This window comes from Leuciscus leuciscus (assembly GCF_965113295.1).
Source record: "Leuciscus leuciscus genome assembly, chromosome: 3".
NCBI classification, from domain to species: domain Eukaryota; kingdom Metazoa; phylum Chordata; class Actinopteri; order Cypriniformes; family Leuciscidae; genus Leuciscus; species Leuciscus leuciscus.
The window spans coordinates 15,263,310-15,275,947 of record NC_138727.1 but is presented as its reverse complement, the minus strand read 5'-3'; the positions used below and the strand labels follow the sequence as shown (position 1 = coordinate 15,275,947).

General features: G+C 34.9%; 1 protein-coding gene across 1 annotated transcript; it reads left to right on the top strand.

The window, feature by feature from the left end:
- Nucleotides 1–991: 991 nt before the first annotated feature.
- On the top strand, nucleotides 992–12,376 carry pdlim3a (PDZ and LIM domain 3a). The gene is made up of 7 exons (XM_082164648.1): nucleotides 992–1,152; nucleotides 5,701–5,852; nucleotides 6,323–6,407; nucleotides 6,489–6,676; nucleotides 7,238–7,368; nucleotides 9,159–9,270; nucleotides 11,351–12,376. Exons 1-7 carry the CDS (start codon nucleotides 1,060–1,062, stop codon nucleotides 11,517–11,519), a joined length of 930 nt encoding a protein of 309 aa, XP_082020774.1. The 5' UTR covers nucleotides 992–1,059; the 3' UTR covers nucleotides 11,520–12,376.
- Nucleotides 12,377–12,638: the final 262 nt, after the last annotated feature.

Here is a 12,638-nt window from a genome sequence, read left to right as displayed (position 1 = left end):
CACCTAGTAGAACATGTTCCTGGATCAACATTCTTGTTGATCCTGGAACAACATTCCACTCAACCAATCAGATTTGAGTGACAAGTTAATGTCAAGTCGATGTCAAGTTTAGGCTTACAAGAGGGTTTAGGGGCTTCATCATTCTTATTCACCAGTCATCTCAGTCATTTCCCTCTGATTTTAGGAACAAGTTATGGGTGGAGGAAGGTTTAGGGGTATAGGGATAGGGTTAGGATTATGTTCATTCAATCAATCAATCAATCAATCAATCAATCAATTCAAGGTAAAAACAAATATATGCGTTTATTTCCTCAAACAAATGAAGACTATTGTTGATATTGTCATTGTGAAGACTCTTTCCTTATTAAATTCAATTCTGTCACAATTTACTCACCTTCAAGTTGTTCCAAATGTGTATGAATTTCTTTATTCTAATAAACTCAAAGGAAGATATTTTGAAAAATGTCGGTAACCAAACAGTTGATGGGACCCCATTGACTTCCATGGTATTTTTATTTTCCAAATTATGGAAGTCAATGGGGCCTATCAACTGTTTGGTTACTGACATTTTTCAAAATATCTTCTTTTGTAGCAATTCAGACAGGTTTGTAACAATTTGAGGGTGAGTAAATGATGACAGAGTTTTGAACTATCTGAACTATCCCAATCCCACTGGAAAAAAATTATCATATGAAAACAAATGTGTAAACATGGCTTGGCATACCTAACATGTATTGTTCTGATATAGAATTGATGTGGTTAAGATTAGTTGTGATAAGACAGATTAAGATGTAGATGGATATAGAGAGAGTGGCACTTAAATGTAGAAAGTAAAATGAGAACTTAGTAGAAGGGAGCAGAGGGAGATGAGATGGAAACAGTGATGAATAGACAGATAAATAGGGAAGAGCATTATTTAAAAAAAGTGAGGGAGAAAGATAGAAAGAGAGAGATAGCCCTCGCTCTGGAGGAGTGGTCTTCCCTCTGCTCAAAAGGATTTAGAGCTGAACACACATCACACTCGACACACACACACACACACACACACCTGCTGTGGATATGCCGTTCACTGTTGTGCTGGATGGACCCGCACCGTGGGGCTTTCGACTTATTGGAGGACAAGACTTCAGCCAACCATTCACCGTCGCCAAAGTGAGTGTGTGTGCACATTTACCTGTTTAGGATTTTGTCATAATTCAGTGAAAAACAAAAGGTTATTGTTTGTTATAAAGAACTTTTCATGTTCAAAAGAGCAGCTGACTGATTTATAGAAATAGAGTCTTACATCACCCATATAGACCTAGAAAATACACTTAATCTGACGGCAGACTTGACTGTTGAATCACTGATCTGTTTTAGGAAGTCTGTGTTCATATGCCCTATAAAAATTATGTTTCTCATTCCCACATATTCTATAATACTAATTACAACAAAAATATAAATAATTATAATTATAATTATTATTATAGTATATATGTAAAAATATATATGCAATATAATATAAAACTATATAATTCAATTAGAACATTATATTATTATTATTATTATATAAATATCACATTTGAAATGTTTAAAATATATTTGTATTTATATAGCTCAATAAGAAAAGGACCCTTCACAATGCATGACAATAAAGTGAATTGTGAAAAGAGAAGGAATAGTAAAATACATAAAACACAAGGTTGAGTAAAAGAAAAGAAATATGACTTGATTGTATAAAACAAAATCTGGCATGACTCGAGGATTTCAGTATAAGATGCCTTATAAAGAGAATGTTTTATGGGGAAGAACAATGGCTGTCCTCCTGCTCTATTTATGTTGCACTGTGTGTGCATGTGTGTAGCTAAAATTGTTGATGAATCATTCATGCTGGAACTAACATTTGGATCCTCACACCTGTTGTGGCAGTGGATTTGTGGATTCTACATCTAAACAAATGTCAGAGAGAGACAAAAAGAAAAAGAAAGAGAGATAGGAGCACATACTTATTCAAAGAGCTCTGTCTTTTCAGCCCTTAAAGGGATTGTTCGCCCAAAAATTAAGTCATCATGTCATTCCCAAACCTGTGTGATTTTCTGTGTCTTCATGGAACTCAAAAGGTGACTTTTTGTGGAATATCCTGGCTGCTCTTATCCAAACGGAACTGGGGCTTTTGTGTTCCAAAGAAGAAAGAAAGTCATGCAGGTTTGGAACAACATAAGCAATATTGATTATAGTTTAACATATGTCTGAACTCACTTTAAGGATAAGTCTTTCAAAACAGCGGCTTAAAATTCACATGATGTGATACTACAAATTGAATCTTCACACAATGATCAAATTATTCTTCCTCCTCTCCAAAAAATGAATTGTTTCAATAACTTTTGTCATGTTTAAAAGGTTACAACCTATTACATGATCAAAGATCCAGTATTGAAATACACAATGAAGTTATTGTGCTGAACTGTTTGCACAGAGGTTTTATGCTTTTGTTCTCGGTGCAGCTCTAGTTTTGGATTTCTTCTTGGCTTTAATGAGATTTCACACTTGGAACATTCTCTGCTCACTCTGCGGGTTCAGCATGACACTGTTACCTAATCTTAACATCCCGCAGCCATTTTTGGTCAAACACTTTCCTGTCCTCTCTCTCTAGGCCTTGGGAATAGTTTTATTTTTTATTTTATTTTTTTACTTACAGCTGGACTGTAACCTGGACTTTATTAATCAAAGTATGTTTTACCAGCAGCAGGTTGCTGGAATGTGCTCAAAATGTAAGAGTGAGATTTGTTGGCCTTCAGACTGTGTGGAACTGGAGAGGGATATTAACTTTAAAACTGATTGAGTCTATTTGCACTATTTCTTTTACATTTTCATTGATAAACATTTCTAATACAATAGATTTATAGAACTGTAATAACACTGCAAAAATACATTTGCTTGTATAAACCTCACTAAATGTTGTTTTAAGGATGCAGGTATATGTTTTAGTAGAAAAGGGACAAAAAAAACCTGAAAATCAATGTGAGAAATATGACATACACAAATGTTTTACTGAAAATCAACTTGATTTAGTCTATTCTGTTCTATTATACTTTCTAGTTAACAGTATTTGGGGTCTGAGCATAGAGTTGCATTCATTTAAAATGTTGTGTATTAGATTTTGTATTCATTTTTATATATTTATATATTAATGAATGACAAAAGTTTATTTATTATTTTTATTATAATTTTCTCTATATGTATATATATATATATATATATATATATATATATATACATATATACATATAGAGAAAATTATATATATTGGTTGCTTTTATATAGATAGGATGGCTGGTCTGAATTATTGAAATTAATCTGGGATAAGTGGATAAGAGACTATAAGAAACACATTGAGTTCTTGATCCTTAATTCTTTCTGCTTGCTGATAAAGAGCTGATTTAGGAGTCAGGACCTGATCCAAAGCCAAACCAGTGCAGTTCCACAGAAAAGCGCTCTACATCCAGAATGCCTTGATGTATGACTGATATGATGGATGCCACTTTACATTTGGTTCTTATACCAGTATACATGCCATTCTGCTCATGTAATGCAAGTCAAATAATGCAATGCATGTGTAGTTTAATATAATTCATCTCTAGATCTTCAGCAGGACTGCAGAACTGCTCTGGAGACTGTTATTTCCTCCAGCATGTTTACTGTAGAGTAGTTTACACGGGTACATACCGATGATAACAAGGACTTACATATAAACACACCTACAGTACACATATGTATTTTTTTGTTGAGTATCATATTTGATACATCAGGCTTCTAATGCCTTATTTAGTATGAACTAAAATAAATGGTAAAAACAAATAAAAACATAAAATGCACAACTATCATTTGTCACTCTGTATCTCCCAATAATCTGTTTTAGTAAGATGATATTTAAATGCTTAGTTTTAGGATTTAAAGCTCCGTAGTTTTTATTGTGGGGGCAAAATATAGAATGCAATGCAATAAAATGATTAAACCTCAAAGGCCTGATTGTATGTATGGATAATCAAGTAAACCTAAGTGGCTTCGGTCCAGTAAGAGTAATATTATTAACAAATAGTTACACTTTATTTTAAGGTGACGTTGTTAAAGTGTAATTACACAAAATAAGTACTGAGTAATATTAATTAACTATATACTTACTAGGGTTAAGATTTGGTTTAGGTTTAGTTGCTTGTAATTATGCATAATTTACTTTTACTAGTATAGTAAGTGCATATAACTTCAGTAACTACATCACCTTAAAATAAAATGTTACCAGTTATTCTTATGTTTACTTTATAAAAACTTGATGTACCGCATGGCGGTACAAAATATGACCGCCGCTCAGGCCTGCACTGGCTTTCCACAAAAATAAATGACGTGGAGCAATTTGGCGGTATTGCGTGTTTATGTATATACCTAAAAAAAGTAGTAGTATGTGCATGTCTGTCTGTGTGTGTGTGTGTTTGTGTATGTGTGTGTGTGTGTGTGTGTGTGTGTGTGTGTGTGTGTGTGTGTGTGTGTGTGTGTGTGTGTGTGTGTGTGTGTGTGTGTGTGTGTGTGTGTGTGTGTGTGTGTGTGTGTGTGTGTGTGTGTGTGTGTGTGTGTGCGTGTGCGTGTATGTATGCGTGCGTACATGTGTGTGCGCGTGTGTGTTTGTGTGTGTGTATCTGCATGTGGATTTGTATGTGTGTGTATGGGTGTGTGTCTGTGCGTGTGGATGTCAGTGTGTGTGCATGCTTGCGTTTGTTTGTATTCCTGCATGTGTGTATGTGTGTGACAGTATCATCCTAAACCAGCAACCCTTCGCTCAACACCACCATCTACAGGCCGATGAGTGTACAGTCACTAAATGTGCACATAAATGAATTTATTTTATACCCCCCCATGGATGAAATTCTACGAAACTTAGCATACCCCCAGAGGATGTCAAGTTAATCATACACATGAAATATGGTGCAGTTCTGAACATCTCCACTGAAGATAGGGGCGATTAAAGCAGAATAATATTGCATTTTCATTTTTTATGGGAGGGGCGCAAATCACAAATGAGTGATTATGGGCTAGGTTGATGTGGGCCCTTAAGACCAACATACCATAAAATGTCTTCATCCTCGGCGCCACGGTTCAGGTTATTTAGGAAAAACTGAATTTTTTGGGTTTGGGGGGGCCCAGCGCGGGGGGGGGAGTGGCCCCCGGGGACCCCGGGGAAAGTCTAGTGGGGCTACATGCCCACCAAATTTAATGTTCCCCGGTGTTTCGGTGTCCCTGGTATCGTTGACGAAAAATTCAGTAGATGACAAAAAAAACTAAAAAAAAAAACTTTGACAATCCCTATATGACCGCTTTTGCTAGCTACGCTAGCAGCGGTCATAATAAGTAAAGATTTCACAACAAGAAGACATTTTTTAAATTATACTAAAAAAGTATATATCATAAATCTGAGATCAGAATGTACTGTAGTAGAATTTACAACGGGGTTTTCAGCAAAGTTTTGATCATGTTGATAATTTAGAGGCTTTAGAAATGTTTTGTCAAATATGATACAGTATGCTTCATAGGGTTAATAAGCAATGAAGTCATTATAATTATTTTATTATGAGTATTATTATTAAGACAAAACAAATTATATTAACCATATGAACCAATGTTGGAGCTTTGCCATTTGCTAACACTAACACTGTTGTTCTGTGTTTTCAGATATCACCAGGAAGTAAAGCTTCCAGTGTCAACCTCTCTCCTGGAGACATCATTCTAGCGATAGATGGAGTTTCTACAGAAAAAATGATGCACTTTGAGGCTCAGAATCTAATCAAGGATGCCACTTTTCAACTCACACTTACTGTTGAGAGGTCAGAGGACACTACAGGTCCATGTGAATGTGCTTGAGTACAACTTGACTAACCGCTGCACACTGCATCAACATTGTCCTTTAATGCAACAACACCAATACCACGTGACACAAGCTGGTCCTGCAGCCAATGAGATTGCTTGCTCAAAATTTAAATAGTCTGGTTCAGTGTTTGCTATAGGCTAGTCCTGCAAAGTGCTATCAGAGTTCCTCTGCACCCTCCACCTCCCCCAGCTCCACCTGTCTAGATCTGCATATGGGATTTATGTATGTTTATTTATGCAGCTCCACCATATTTTACATGCTCACAACAGAGTGTCTGTGTCTATGCAGTAGTCCGCCAAAACCAAATATATTAACATTATTTATTAACATGCCAAAACTACTTCAAGAGTTATCATTATTCAAATGTATTCAGAGCAAACAAAAACAAGAAATAATTAAAAATGTGATCACATTATTGTTTTGCAGACCAGAGACTAAGTTGTGGTCACCAAATATCACTGAAGACAACAAAACCAATCCATTTAAAATGAGTCTAGAGGCAGAGAGACAAGTATGTGTCTTCATAGCTTACATTTGATGTATATCTGCACAGTCTTATATTATCTTTGATGCTCATAATTTTGGGTGACAGGAGTACAGACCAATTGGGACAGGCCATAATCGAAGGGCTTCACCCTTTGTGGCTGCAGCCAACATCGATGAATCGCATCAGGTGGTGAGCCCAACCTACAACTCCCCTATCGGCCTTTACTCTTCAGGCAATATCCAGGACGCCTTACAAGGACAACTCAAGGGCCTCATCCATAACAAACCAGACAGGTGAATGTCACAGTCCTTCATACCTGTCTAACTACTTAATCTGAATCCTTCTAGTAGAGTAAATGATCAGAACATGGGTATTTTTGAAAGAATAATAGTAGCACTGAGCGCACCAGGAAACATGGTTATTGTTCTTATCATTATTTGAAATATAACATTTACCCAGCTAACAGGGAATGTTCTCGGAACTTTGGCCAACATTCTGGAAATGTTTTCTCAAAGTTATTACAAACATTCTTCCAGTAAACATTAACAGAATTATTGTTCAAAGTTATCTGGTCTTTAATAATGTTCTCAAAATATTTGCACAGAACGTTTACATCGTTCATGGAATGTTTTTTTGTTGTTGTTTTTTTTCTGTTACAATGTTCAGAGAACATTCCTATAATGTTAGCAAAATTATAAAATGTAATGTTCCCTTAAAAACGTTCATGGAACATTAAGAAATAACATTTTCATTACTTAATGGGAACGTTAGTAAAACGTTTTTAGAAAATATTTTTTGTTGGCGGGGTAGTTTGATTATATGGAGGGGAATACAGTGAAATTATGTGTGTCTAGTCCCAGGAAGCTTAGCAATATAGAGGATTCAGATGTATATCGGATGCTGAGAAATCAAGATGAGGACGAACCCCACGAACCGCGACAGTCTGGATCCTTTAAAGCCTTACAGAGCTTCATCAACAGTGAAGGTATGACACACATGTACACACACAAAACCTCACCAGTATCAACAGTAATGGATAAAGAGACACAAAAAAGTTAAATCATTCTTTAAATATATAGATTATATAATTTAAATTATAAAATATATATAAAATATATAAAACAAGATTTTAATAATTAAAAAGATTTCTGACATACAGTACAGGCCAAAAGTTTGGAAACATTACTATTTTTAATGTTTTTGAAAGAAGTTTCTTCTGCTCATCAAGCCTGCATTTATTTGATCAAAAATACAGTTTTTTTTTTTTATATTGTGATATATTATTACAATTTAAAATAATTGGTCAGCAAAGCTGAATTTTCAGGATCATTACTCCAGTCTATCACATGATCCTTTAGAAATCATTCTAATATTCTGATTTATTATGAGTGTTGGACACAGTTCTGCTGCCTAATATATTTGATGAATAAAAGGTTCAAAAGAACTGCATTTATTAAAAATAAAAATATATTTTCTAGTAATATAAATCTTCTTTACTATCACTTTTTATCAATTTAACACATCCTTGCTGAATAAAAGTATTGATTTATTTCAAAAAAAAAAGAAAGAAAAAAAATTACTGACCCCAAATTACTGACCAGTAGTGTATATTGTTGTTACAAAAGATTTCTATTTTTAAAACGTTTGCTTCTTTTTTTTTTCTTTCTTTCTTTTTTTTTTCTTTTTTTTTATTATTCATCAAAGTATCCTAAAAAAGTATCACAGGTTATGAAAAAATATTAAGCAGCAGAACTGTTTCCAGCTTTGATAATGAATCATCATATTAGAATGATTTCTAAAGGATCATGTGATAGACTGGAGTAATGATCCTGAAAATTCAGCTTTGCATCACAGAAATAAATTATAATTTAAAGTATAATAAATTGAAAACCAATTATTTCATATTGTAATAATATATCACAATATTACATTTTATTATTTTTTTTCTGTATTTTTGATCAAATAAATGCAGGCTTGATGAGCAGAAGAAACTTCTTTCAAAAACATTAAAAATAGTAATGTTTTCCTGTACTGTATTTTAGATCATAAAGGCATAAATGCCAATGTTTGCGTTTAGTTATGCTGTTCTGAATAGATGTAATATACATTTCAGTGGCGGGGTCGGCATGAGGTGCCCGCACACAAAAAGCAAACAAACAAAAAAACAGAATGCGCAAACCAATTAACGATCACTGGAAGCAGTATCGGCCAATACCGATCACTGAAATAAATAAATAGAAGTCTTCAAACAGACCCACAGCTATTCTTAACAACAATGTACTATATATTACGTATTAAAATTAAGAGATGAGAAAGTATCATGAGTTGACAACTTTATTTACTGGCAAACAACATTCCTATTCCCTCTCTTTGAGGTGACTAGGAACAAATATAGCATACCTGTGAATTTTTTTTTTTTTTAAACAAGAAAAACAGAAGTTAAAACAAGAAGTAAACAGAAGAAAACTGCATAGTTGTCACTGTATAAATTAGAAATAGATGAATCCTAGTAAATATACTAAAGAGCAGTGGGTAATTTTCTCTTTGTCTTTCGTTGTTTTGTTGTTTGTACATTAATGACACAGACAGCAGCAGGAATGTTAGGCTGCTGTCACTTTAAGACTGAATGCACGGATCAAATATACTGAAACACATGCAACTTCTGTAAACAAATAATAGAATCAGATAGTACATATAAACAGTACTTTCGAAATCGAGATTGTATTTATTTAACAAACATGATACTGGAATTCAGATCTTTTTGATTTTTGACAGGTACACGTCCATTAGTGACAAGGAAAGTCTGTGCCCCCACGACCAGGCCATCTGCTCCTGCGGGGAACTTGCACAAGTTACCAATGTGTGATAAGTGTGGGAACGGCATAGTGTAAGTCAGTTCACTGGAGCCATTGCATTGTCAAAACACTTATTTAAATACAACATTCTTGGTAAGACGAGCCACCAAGTGTTTCTTCTATAGATGCACAGAAAATTCAGTACGATATTAAAATTCATGTTATGGCTGATAATGATATATCTATCATAAATGTACACTACCGTTCAAAAGTTTGGGATCAGTAAGAATTTTTTTCTGAAAGAAGTTGATACTTTTATTCAGCATTTAATGATGCATTAAAACTGACAATAAAGCCATTTGTTACAAAATATGTACCTTTCAAATAAATACTGTTCTTTTGAATTTCATCAAAGAATGAAAAAAATATTAATATTAAAGGGTTAGTTCACCCAAAAATGAAAATTCTGTCAGTAATTACTCAGCCTCATGTTGTTCCAACCCCGTAAGACCTTCGTTCATCTTCGGAACACAAATTAAGATATTTTTTGATTAAATCTGAGTAGGGGTGCAACGGATCAAAAAACTCACGGTTCGGATCGTTTCTCGGATCAGAGTCACGGATCGGATCATTTTTCGGATCAGAAAAAAAAAAAAAAAAAAGACAAATAAACATAAGTTTTGTCTTTTTTTTATTAACACTTTTAAATTATTAAATTAAAATATATAAAATCAACAGTGGGTGTGCTACGGGATACGTGGCTCAAGCACTTTCAGCATGTATTTAAAGGACTAGGGATGTCCCGATACCACTTTTTCACTTCCGATGCCGCAGCTTTGGCTATTTGAATGCCGATACCGATATCAATCCGATATTTTTATTTTATTCTTGAACTAACACTACTAATAATAAAATATATAATGGAAGCACTTTGCTCAATTAGCCAGATATAAACATATCACTCAAATGGAGAACAAATACCTCTCTCTCTCTCTCTCTCTGACACACAAACACACACACACACACCAGCATTGCAATCTTGACATCGCAGCCTGTTCATTTTGCTGCGTTCACACCAAACGCAAATAGAGCGTCAAATTCGCGTCTATCGCGTCTACTTCGATGCTTGAACAGTTTGAATCCATTCGCGCGTCCAAAGCGAATAGGACGCGCCGCGCGCGTATAATGATAAAGCGAGCATTTGAAGCGAAATAGACGTGTGTTCAGAGCTAAGGCAGGGCTACAGATTCCTAGTTTCCACTGTAATATGGCTTTCTTGTGCCAGAGTGCCTACACACCGTCACAGTTTTATCCACTAACCTCTTTCCTTCATCATTATATTTGACAGGGAAGCTAAAATGCTCCCATACAGGGGATTTAAATGACGCGGGCTCCTCCGTTCCTCCGCTTGCAATGACCAAGCTGTGTGTGGACTGAACATGCGCAATTTTTTAATTTTTTATTTATTTTATTTTTATACATCAATCCGCGGATCACGTGTGTGCCGAACCGAAGATATTGATCCGAACGGATCACGGATCAATGATGATCCGTTGCACCACTAAATCTGAGAGCTGTCTCACTCCTCCATAGGCCTCTAAGACACTATAACTTGCTGGCCCAGAAAATGCATTAAAGACATCGTTAATATAGTCCAAGTGACTACAGTGGCTCAATCTTAAGTTTATAAAGCGACGAGAATACTTTTTGTGCGCAAAAAATAAATAAAAAATAACAACTTTATTCCACTATTCATTTCCTTCTCTCTGGGCCTCGAGTTAGTTCACGTAGTGTTTTAGCGCAGCGCGTCTGTGTTGCACGTCACACGTAGGCTCACTATTGGCCGACGCTGGTCATGTGTGTGACGTGCAACACAGAAGGTGAAAAAACTGTGAACTAACCCTTTAAAATATATAGCAGCACAACTGTTTTCAACGTTGATAAGAAATGTTTCTTGAGCATCAAATCATGTGACACTGAAGACTGGAGTAATGACTACTGAAAATTCAGCTTTGCAATCACAGGAATAAATGATATTTTAAAATATATTCAAATAGAAACCAGTTATTTTCAATTCTATCATTATTTCACAATATTAGTTTTTAACATCCTTGTTTTTAACATCCAGGTTAACATCCTTGTCTCTCTCTCTGATTGGCTCTATTTTCTCAGTGGGACGGTTGTGAAGGTTCAGGATAAGCTTCGTCACCCGAGCTGTTTTGTGTGTACAGAATGTGAGGAAAACCTAAAGCAGAAAGGATACTACTTCATAGATGATGAGCTGTACTGTGAAACCCACGCTCATGCCCGGGCAAAACCTCCAGAGAGTCCAGACCTCTGAGAGTCCACTCTTCTGATTACAGGAGGGCACTAACTACAAGTCAACTACTCAGTGCATGAGCATCTTGTTTTAACCACAGACACAAACAAATTTGCCACAAATCATGCACAATCATGATGGACACAGGTTTATGGATAGTGCATTGTCGTGTCGTGTGCTGAGATGCAGTATTTTGCACTTACTTTGTAGGAACATGTGTGTTGCATGAAGTTTATAAATAAAACATTTTGTTTTTTGAGAATCATAATTCTCTTATCTGTGTTTAAGCAGGACAGGGGAGAGCTTTCCTGACACATGAAACATAATGTCCATCAAGACTCACAACAAGTGGTTTTGTGTATTTACATCATTGCCATGTTTAATTTGCTTGCAGGTCACAGAATTTCAAAATGAGTTATGAATAGAGTTACTAGAAAGCATTTCTTAATTTCGATTCTGAATCCTTTGTTACTTCTGACATTAAGAGAAGTCTGCTTTGGAATTTTACTGTCACCTAGAGTAATGTACACAAGTGAAATTTATCTTATTGTTATTGTGTTTTCTGCAGTCATCACATTTAATGTCTTTTCATCTCACTGACACTGTTGTCTCTTAAATGTGACTTTTGATTCAAGTTTATTAGTGGCAAAATTGTTCAGTTTGGTGGAAATAAAACAACTGATATAAATAAAATTTGATTAAAAGTCTGGATCTGGCACAAGGGTAAAAGACAATAAAATCGACACATACAAAACTGTTTTAAATGTGACATTCAATTATTAAACTATTTGTTTTAATGAAGCAAAAAAATATGCTACAGATTTTTTTTATTTTATATTGTCAGATAAATAGGCTAATGTGTGGACGCTTGTTTCCGCCACAGAATAAAACAATTTAACCCTCTGGTTCTCTTTGCGTGTCGGTCAAAAATGACTGCATTTTGTTTTTTTAATTAAATGAATGTACTAGTTCAGTGATGTTTGTATTTTAGACAAACATTTCAGACAGTTTGTATTTTAAGGGATTTTATAGTACTAAATTATATTTACGTTGTATTTATAATCCATTTATTCACTTTTTGAGCATAGACCTGAAAATGTTATTTCCAACTTAAACTGTCATAAATCTTGAATGCTTTAG